Raw genomic sequence first — 10188 nt, forward strand, 5'->3', positions numbered from 1 at the left:
CATGGACAATTAACTTGGTAGAATCACTTGTCCATTCTATAAAATAAATATCGATCTCCGATCAAGTTGATTTTTTTGGAGGATACACTAATCTATGAGCTCTATAAAATGAACGATTCAGATTGTAAAAATAAACTCGTGGTAGGACCCACAACAGTGGCGGTAGAAAACTCATAGTTTCTGCCGCTCGTGGAAACTAGAAAAAACAATGGAAAAATGACGGCCAATAACGTGTTCGATAATTAATGCCCGTCAAAGATATTTTCAGTATTAACAAATATTCTTAGCATGTCTTTGACGGGTATTAATTATCATAACAGCCGTCATTTTCCCAAAACCAATTCTTGAATGTGGTCCACAAGCCCGCCCGCCTGTAGTCCATGGATTGATAAAGCCCGGCCCGTCAAATAAAAAAGCCCGCTGACTTAAGCCCGTGGGTGAGCCCGAGCAGTGTCTTCTCGGGCTCACTAAAGCCCGCCCCGATAAAGGCCTTACACGTCGTCGTCCGAACACAGAGCCAAAATCCGGGTCGAAACCAGATCCGTATAAATCAAAACCCTAATCTTCTCTGGTCCATTTTCTCTCTCTTCCCCTACCTCAATCTCTCAGCACCAAAATCTAACCCTAATTTCAATAAATTCGATGTAATTTGAATCAATTTCCCTTCGTGGTTGCAGAGGAAGAGCCATAGAATCCATATACTATACATGCATACACATCTATATAGGGTGAGAAAAGTTTTATCCGACGATATGACCGAGAAAGAACACGTCAGGAAACGCCGTCGTCTTGCCTGGGACGTCCCGCCTTCCGAGCAACGAGAGGTTGGTTCGGTTCGTCCTCTGTTTAAAATTTTAGGGTTAGTTTTTTGTCCCCCCCGTTCAACTAGAGAAGCGATTGGAAATTGAAGCTAGGGTTTTTATTTAGATCCTCTGTACTGAGAAATTGGTGTACCTCTCTACCGAGATGTTTTGGGTCGTTAGGCTGTGTGAATTTTTTTTGTATGTTTTAAATTTTTTATGCACCGGAGGATTTGATTCGGTCGATTTTTTACGAATTTTAGGATAAGGGTTTTGTCCTTCAATGAGAGAAGGGATCGGAATACTGTAAAAGACCGAGAATTAAAGCTAGGGTTTTTAATTGGGTGTTGAGTTTCTACGAATTTTAGGGTAAGGGTTTTTTCCTTCAACGAGAGAAGCGATTGGAATACTGTAATACAGTAAAAGACCAAGAATTAAAGCTACGGTTTTTAATTGGGTGTCGAGTTTCTACGAATTTTAGGGGAGGGTTTTTTTCCTTCAGCGAGAGAAGTACTCATCGGAATATTGGAAAAGACGAAATTAAAGCTAGGGTTTTTATTTGGGTGTCAAGTTTTTACGAATTTTAAGGTAAGGGTTTTTTCAGGGTAAGGGTTTTTTCTTCAGTAAGAGAAGCGATTTGAATACTGTAAAAGACAGAGAATTAAAGCTAGGGTTTTATTGGGTGTCGAGTTTCTACGAATTTCAGGGTAAGATTTTTTTTTTTTCCTTCAACAAGAGAAGGGATCGGAATATTGTTAAAGACAAAATTAAAGCTAGGGTTTTCAACCGGGTGTCAAGTTTTTACGAATTGGTTATTGGCTGATTATTTTTTTGAAGGAGGATGTTCCGGCTCCGGTGATGCTGCGTAATGAGGCGTTTCGTCGACATATCTCGCCGCCGAGGAGGGAGGACGATCGTGAAGGGCATTACGTGTTTAGCTTTGGGGATAATCTCACTCCAAGATGTAAGGGTTTCTCTTCGTTTGCAGTTGAATAATAAATGCGGTATACTTGATTAAAATTACTGAAATAGAGCTGCCCATGGTTTAGAATTTTGGCATCTATGAATTAGAATGATTGGAATGTTAGGATCACCTACAAATTTATTTATTTTTGATAAGTAAAAGATTATATTAAGGATCACCTACAATGTAGAAGCACGGATACTTCTGTCTTGGAGTAAGAGAAAAAAGAAAAACAAAACCATTGAAATAAGAAGGAATAAAATGGAGCACATGCATCCTATGCTCCTGTATCTTTCTGAATTCACTTTCCAGCAAGTTGGTCTGTTTATTGTACTCGTGTTACAAACGAATGGGTCTGCACCATTGTGGCGTTAATGTTCTCCAGTGACTTTTTAAGTTTCATGATATTGTTATGTGTTCCTGTTTCCTATATCTGCTTCTTTGTTGATGCGTAAATCAGATGGAAAATGTTAAGAATTTCACAAAATGTCTGCAGGACCAGGATCGTATTATGTGACGTAGAAAATAACATGTTTAATAACAAGCCACATTATTTTCTAAAGTATTTAACTTTGACGGGACTACTCAAATTGTTCTTGTTAGAAACCTGCTCATTGTGTTCTTGTGTACAAGTTACAAAGCTGCAAACAATTTTCGAGTTGTAAATTTATAGGCATACATGTTGGTATGTGATGAAGTTGTATGCTTCAACATTGTTTTCTGTTGTATAACTGACTGGTCTGTCTGTTATTCACACAGATAAAATTCTTACCAAGATGGGTGAAGGTTAGCTGTGAAGTGCTCTGCTGTCTACAAGATCTTATATTTTTGTGATTGTGCTTGTGCTTGTGTCATATCAGCAAATTGCTAGTCGTGTAGGCACATTTGGTCGAGTTTTGGAATGTTGGGATCGTCAAACACGAGAATATGTGGCAATCAAGGTAGTTCGGAGCATACGCAAATACCGTGAAGCAGCGATGATTGAGATTGAAGTACTTCAAAATCTTGCAAAGAATGAGGGAGGCAGTTCACGGTATGTTTTGTACTAAATTTTGATTAAATAAGAAGGGTTTGAGGTTGTCTTGGGATTTTTAACTTCTGTCCATATTTCCTTGAGCAGCTGCGTGCAAATCCGAAATTGGTTTGACTACCGTAATCATATATGCATTGTGAGTAATCCAGTGGACTTTGCTCTATCAGTTTGTCTGTTTTTTGTTTTTCCTTTCTTTTTGTTGCTAATTTCCTCAGGAAGTTGCATTGCATATTGCCATCTAGTTTCCCTGAGGACTTTGTAAAGAAAATCCAGTACATCTGTGGAAACAGATGGTGCTACTGTTGGCATAAGCTTTATCTTCCTGTAGTATTCAATCGCCATCAAGCTTCCCCTTTAACCTAAAGGAACTGCTGTACATTTCTTTGGACGTCATAAATAGGTTGTGCTGATGAGGGCATAAGGTTTATCTCCCTCTAGGATTATAGCAACCTTGATTCTGGCCCTTTTGGATATTTGGTTGCTTTCGCCAATTGCTGTCGTTATTGCTCATTATTCTGTTTAGAAGTTTCTGGTGTGCTAGATCCCCTAAAAACCGATACGGTTTGTAAAATTGCTTGTGGTTCTTTGAATTGATTTATGAATATGAGCTGCATTGATGACTCTTGAACTAAACAAAACCTTGCTTTGGATGCATTTCAATGTTGTCATCAGGTGTTTGAGAAGCTTGGACCAAGTTTATTTGATTTTCTAAAGAGAAATAAATACTGCCCATTTCCTGTGGATCTTGTTCGGGAATTTGGACGTCAGCTTTTGGAATCTGTAGCATGCGTGTAGATTGTTCTTGCCGTTGCTTTATCTCAAGACTTCCTATATGTTTTCCCTTTTCTAACCAGTTACCCAAGTTCTCTCTTTGTTTCTTTGTTCAGGAGTGTTGCGCCATCTACCTGATTGCATCTTTTTGTTTTTAACACATCTTCTATACTTGTTTTATTATATTCGACAGATATGCATGATTTAAGCTTAATCCACACTGATCTGAAGCCAGAAAATATACTACTTGTTTCTTCCGAGTATGTGAAGCTCCCTGGCTGCAAGGTATCTTGCCCTCTGCACACAGAAGATCATGCAATTTTATAGTTGCGTATAGGCTCTGTTATAATATCATATGAACTTTTTTGGGTACTGGTACAGAGGATGGCTTCAGATGAAACACACTTCAGGTGCTTGCCAAAGTCAAGTGCCATTAAGCTGATTGATTTTGGTAGTACTGCATTTGATAATCAGAACCATAGCTCGATTGTTTCCACAAGGCATTACAGAGCACCTGAGGTTATTCTAGGTAACTAGTTGTCAAGCAGAAATGAAATGCTTCTGTTTGTTTATGTTCATGCGAGTCCTGTCCTTTCTTTTGTCCATGTGGGACTAGAGAAAGAATTCCGAATTGGTGCCTAAAGTTAGCTTGTATTCCCCTTGCTGACTTCATTTTCTTCAACTATGGAAACACCATACTTTGGTAAGACGCTAGAGTGATGCCAAAATGAAAATTTGAAGTCTTATGATGGGTGCTTAAATACAAGATGCTAAACACTGTACAATAGCGGACTTTAATTATTTAAGATGTGCTACTGACCGGGGAATCAAGTAACATATTTATATCCTCTTGGTTATCGCATATGCCTGCAATTTCATGGATGTCTTTGTTAAATGAAAACTTGGACTCCTCCCATTCTGTGAGATTAGATTTGTCCTGTGTTCTTATGATTGACCATTTTGCATTATCTGTATTCATTTTGATTTGAGATGGTTGTTTTTAAGTTGGAAACCGAATACTTGTTCCTACAAAGCATTGAGCCCAGCAATCCCTGTGGCTGTAACTGGCTCAATGTGTCGAGTATCCTCAAATCACTATTTAAAACAATTCTGTCTTGCCTCCTCCATTTGTTTGCCTCCGTAAATGGCTCTATTCCTCTTTTGCTCTTTTTGTATTGTGGGCTATTGCAGGATGTAGATCTTTTACTTTTCATTAGTCTACGAGAGGCTGTTGAATTTATCATTGTGTCATGGTGATAAGTTAGTGGAAGCTGAATTTGTAGTATCCATAAAGTATACAATCTTCATAATGATCATCAGAGGAGTTGGTTGGAATAGCTTTGAGACTTCACATTGAATGGCTTTAGTGGGTTAGGACTTCTTGGTTTACTAGTTCTCACTCAACTGATAAATATTTGCTGCAGGACTAGGATGGACTTATCCATGTGATTTGTGGAGCATTGGCTGTATACTTGTCGAACTTTGCTCGGTTGGTTTTTTTTCTCTCTTTCTCTCTTCAGTTTTAGGCCTCAGTTGGAACTCGGCCATGAAAATTCTCAAAATTTCTGAAGCCATGGAATATTTTATTCCAGGGTTCAGCATTGTTTCAAACACACGAGAACTTGGAGCATTTGGCAATGATGGAGAGGGTTTTGGGACCTCTTCCAGAGCATATGGTTCGAAAAGCCGAGTAAGTGATTGTGGATTTAGATCATGGCAATCCACGTGTCTTGTGAAGTTGATTTCATTGGCTTATTGTGACATTTTCTGTAGTCGTGGTGCTGAGAAATATTTCAGGCGAGGATCACGTCTGAACTGGCCTGAAGGAGCAATCTCTAGGGAGAGTATCAGAGCAGTGAATAAGATGGACCGTCTTAAGGTCTTGACCGCTGCCCTCTCCTGTTCCTCTTTCCCATTGATAAGTCCTGGAAGTATATTTGTTATGCCTTCAACCACTATTCGTAAAAGTTCATTTTGACCCCAGATTAATTTTTGATGAACAATCTGTGAAATGCAGAATCTGGTGTCGCAACATGTTGTTGGAGCCTATAGATTCTTGCTGATTGACTTGTTGCATGGATTACTGAAGTTTGATCCCTCGGAACGTATCACAGCGCGGGACGCCCTCAACCACCCCTTCTTTGAGAATATGTCATGAACGGGGGGTTATATTGGACAAGGACCCTGCGAAGTAGGTCCCCGCTTGGCACAGGGTGCTTGGCAGCATCTCCCAGTTTGTTTGTTGACAGACCACGGGATGGGTATTCTCACCTTTAAAATGTATGTTGTTGATGGTAAGGTCAAGGCCTTGTATAGTAGTGTTTGTGCTCTTGTAGATAGCAGCAACATAAGGCAAATAGAAAGACAGATAAAATGGTGCATGGTGCTGAATGGGGCATAGGTTTTGGAATTGGAAGCCTTGCAAGGGGAGCTAATTTTGGCTACCATAATGGAAAAATGTGCACCCTTTTATTTACAAATTCATGGATTAGGTTTTTAATGCTATGTTTTGATGCACTCAAGAAACTTACATTCAATCTCCTACAACTTTTTCAAATTAACTTGAAAAACAAGTACAATTAGTGAATATTTGGAGTTGAACGGGACCGGGCACATGACACCCCCTTTGTCCTCATTGTTCAAGATCAAGTCGTTGGATGGGTTAGTCGTGGTCCCATGATTTCCTACATTGTTTTAACTGTCGGTAACTTGCTTTCGAAGTAAGTTTATTAGGAGGGGCTTAAGAAGTATAGTTTCCCAAAAGTACGATAAGTAAAAAAAGAAAGTACTTTTACCACTTTTGGAAAATTAGGCCTAATTTCACAACTGGTCTTCTTTCATAACATTAGCAACTATGGCATAAAACATTTTGTCCATTTGGCCTCCGACATTCGAAAAAAATGTTTCAATGGTCCTCATAATTAACTTCGTCCAACTCCTTTGTCAAACACAACTGTAGGCAGGGCTGCAAACAAGCCGAGCTTTGCTCAAGCTTATTTATTAAGTTTTTAACGAATCTGAGGTCGAGCTCAAGCTCAAGCTCAAGGTCAGTAAAAACTTAACGAGTCGACCTTGAGCCGAGCGGGCCTTGGCTTGACTCGAGGTCAAGCTTGTTCACAAGCCTTAATAGACCAACAAAAAATGTATATATATCCTCGCATAGGCTTAATACAATTAAAAATATTTTGATTGTGAAGGTATGTATCTTTTATTTTTTTATACTCTACAAGAAAATAATCTCAATTTTAGAATAATAATAACATATGATATGTTTTTGTAAGGATTCTGCATCAGGGTATCAAAATGCTAATGCTAATTGTAATGATTAACATAAAAAGTCTACTAAGTCTTGGCTTGCGAACCAACTCGAGTTGAGCCTCTACTGGCTTGTGTACGGCTTGATAACGAAACGAGCCTAGAATTTGAGCTTGAGCTTGTTTATTTATGTCTCGAGTTAAGCTCGAACAAGCTTCTACTGAGCTGAGTCTCGAGCGGCTCGGCTTGGCTCATTTAGTAAATGAGCCGAGCTCGAGCTCGAGTTTTTGGCTCATTTAGTAAATGAGCTCGGCTCGTTAAGGGTGGCTCGGCTTGATTAAAGATGCTCGTTTAGTAAATGACTCAGCTCGGCTCGATAAGGGCTCAGCTCGTTAATGCTCGAGCTCGAATTTTCGCCTCGTTTAGTAAATAAGCCAAGCTCGAGCTCGACAAAGCTCGGCTCATTTACAGCCCTAATTTTTTTTTCTGTCAATCGATAGAAGAGATCATTTTTACATCAGATATAAAGTACATAGTACAAACCCGAGACACTACAATTGTGAGAGTTCACGAGACAACCAAGGCAAATAATTCAACCAATACAAGAAATAAGCCTATTATAGGGTAGAACGAAGAAAGAAAGGAAAAGTCCTCTAAGGGAAGAACACCTACACGCAGGTGGAAAGACTCGAACTCCTGACCTCCTAGTGAAATGCAAAGCTAGCCCCAGTTGGTTTCCAGTCCTAATTTACACAAAGGTAATTTGAAAATTTTACATTGTAATTTTATGGTGGGGTCAAAAAGACAATTTATTTAGGGGGAATTGCGTTCAGTGGCTAATGGGGCAAATAATGCTAGATTCATGGTATAGTTTTTGGGAATCATAAAATCATGGAAAGAGGAAGAGTAATGACAATAACATGGAATACCAAATTTATGGGGACAAAAATACCCTCTTCTTCAATATCAGTTCACACTCCCCCTATTGCTCCCTATTCGATTTCCCACATTCCCCTTGTTAATGATATGGATAAGGACTCCATCACTTAGGAATTTTGTTAAGATGTATTTTCTTACATATCATTATAGATCAGGATAGTGTTGTTTCAAGTTTAAACTTGTAATCCTTATCTCTCTCTGTAACTATAAATACCTTTGTAGACATCAATAAAATCATCAAGAAACATTCTTATGGTATCAGAGCTTATTTTCAACTCCTACGAGTAAAAGAGATCATATTAACCTTCCTTCATGACTACCAACCCAAAGCAATTTCTGGTGATCCCGCGGGATCGACACCTCCTCTTATTGTTTCAACTCCCTCACCCCTTGCCTCTGATAATGTCTAAGTCTCCATTAATGCCGCTGCCCAGCTTCCGCTCAAACTCACCCCGACAAACTTTCCTTCTTGGCGTGCACAATTCAATGCCCTTTTCATTGGGTTTGATCTCATGGGTTATGTTGATGGCTCACATCCATGCCCACCAAAGACAGTTCTTCAAGCACCCAATCGTGCGTACACCTTCTGGCGGCGACAGGATCAGCTTTTGCTGCATGCGATTATCGCCTCCGCTTCGGAACAACTCATCCCTTTACTTGCATCTGCTACAACCTTGCATGAAGCTTGGTCTAAACTAGCCACACTTTATGCCAATCGACCTCATTCTCGGGTGATGAGTCTTGAGGACAGTCTCAGCAAACCTCGAGCCTCCAAGCCCGTAACCAAGTATTTGCAGCATATCAAAGCTACCTCTGACAAGCTAGCTCTTATTAATGCGCCTGTTCATATAGATGATCTTGTCCTTTACATTCTCAATGGAATTGGTGAAGAATTCAAAGACATTGCTAGTGCTCTTCGTGTTCGCGAGAGCGATATAAACTTCGAGGAACTTCATGACAAGCTTATTGACTATGAAGCTTTCTTACAACAAGAGACAGCGCCCCAAAGTGTCTCTCCGGTGATCACCGCCCAATCCACCCATCGGACAAATATTTTTTCCCATCCTCGTGGTTCCACCAACAATCGGAGTGGCTACCCTAGTCATCCCCAAAATTTTCAGCCCCGCAACAATCATGGTTCTAATTCACATCATCGCCGTCCCCCTACCCAGTCTCAAGGCCATGGTTATAAAGGCGGCGGCGACGGCTACAAGGGATTTTGCCAACTTTATGATCAACAAGGTCGCACTGCTAAATGCTGTCCACGTGCTCGGCCACTCCAATCTAATGAGACTGTTGCAAATTGCACCACCACCACCCGCTACCCACCACAAAATTGGCTAGTTGACTCTGCTGCCTCCCACCATGTGACCGCTGATCTTGATAACTTGTCTATGCATTTCGCTTATGATGGCCCCGATGATATTGTTATTGGCAATGGTTCAGGTTTGAGTATCACACACACTGGTTCTACTAAACTTTCTACTCCTTCTCATGCTTTTTCATTATCTAATGTTCTATGTGTCCCCTCTATGGAAAAAATTTTTGATTTTTGTATCTCAGTTTTGCAAAACTAATCAAACTTCCATTGAATTTTTTCCATCCCATTTTTCTGTGAAGGATCTATGCACCAAGGAAACTCTCATTCGCTGCCTGAATAAAGATGATGTGTATAAGTGGCCAAAGTCCGTTCATCTTTCCAAAATAAAGCCCTCCGCTATGGTTGGCGTTAAGGCTTCCTTGCATGACTGGCACAAACGTCTCGGCCATCCCTCTTCTCAGACACTTCAACACCTTGTCAAGCACTTTTCTCTACCTTCGTCCTTTAGTTCTACTGTCTTTAGTTCATGCCAATCGTGTCAATGTAATAAGCGTCATCGGCTCCCATTTCATGTTTCCTCTATTAATAGTCGTGGTCCGCTTGACCATATTTACACTGATGTATGGGGTCCTGCACTAGTTGAATCAATTGATGGATTTAAATATTATGTTATTTTTGTGGATCACTTTACAAAGTACATTTGGTTTACCCTCTTAAGCATAAATTTGATGTTTTTACTTTGTTTCCCAAATGCAAAGCCCTTGTTGAAAATTACTTTAAAACAACAATTGTGTCTACCTACTCCGACTGTGGTGGTGAGTATGAAAAACTTCGCAATTTTTTTGCCACTCTTGGCATTACCCACTTAACTACACCACCATATACTCCCCAACATAATGGTTCGGCGAAGCGGCGTCAAAGACATATTGTTGAAATTGGGTTGACCCTCATGCATCAAGCCTCTGTCCCTCTCTATTGTTGGTCTTACGCTTTTCCAGTGGCTGTTTACCTCATCAATCGGTTTTGCACACCCATCCTACCAAAAAATATGTGCCCTTACGAAGCACTATTTGGTGACACCCTGAACTAAAGTAAATTACGTGTA

The 10188-nt window shown here is 40.0% G+C and overlaps 1 protein-coding gene across 4 annotated transcripts; it reads left to right on the forward strand.

Moving 5' to 3' along the window:
* The first annotated feature begins 549 nt into the window (after positions 1-549).
* LOC131309517 (serine/threonine-protein kinase AFC3) lies at positions 550-6048 on the forward strand. 4 transcript variants are annotated; one of them, XM_058336136.1, is made up of 12 exons: positions 550-824; positions 1638-1764; positions 2524-2550; positions 2644-2797; positions 2885-2933; positions 3470-3584; positions 3762-3853; positions 3950-4097; positions 4993-5057; positions 5161-5258; positions 5366-5447; positions 5586-6048. In XM_058336136.1, the coding sequence occupies exons 1-12, from the start codon at positions 708-710 to the stop codon at positions 5724-5726; spliced, it is 1215 nt and encodes a 404-aa protein (XP_058192119.1). In that variant the 5' UTR covers positions 550-707; the 3' UTR covers positions 5727-6048. The 4 variants fall into 4 exon arrangements, with proteins under 4 accessions (XP_058192119.1, XP_058192128.1, XP_058192124.1 ...); XM_058336145.1 differs by having other exon boundaries at positions 551-859; positions 5342-5447; XM_058336141.1 differs by having other exon boundaries at positions 554-824; positions 5342-5447.
* Positions 6049-10188: the final 4140 nt, after the last annotated feature.

Source organism: Rhododendron vialii, chromosome 2a (genome assembly GCF_030253575.1).
Source record: "Rhododendron vialii isolate Sample 1 chromosome 2a, ASM3025357v1".
Classification (NCBI taxonomy): domain Eukaryota; kingdom Viridiplantae; phylum Streptophyta; class Magnoliopsida; order Ericales; family Ericaceae; genus Rhododendron; species Rhododendron vialii.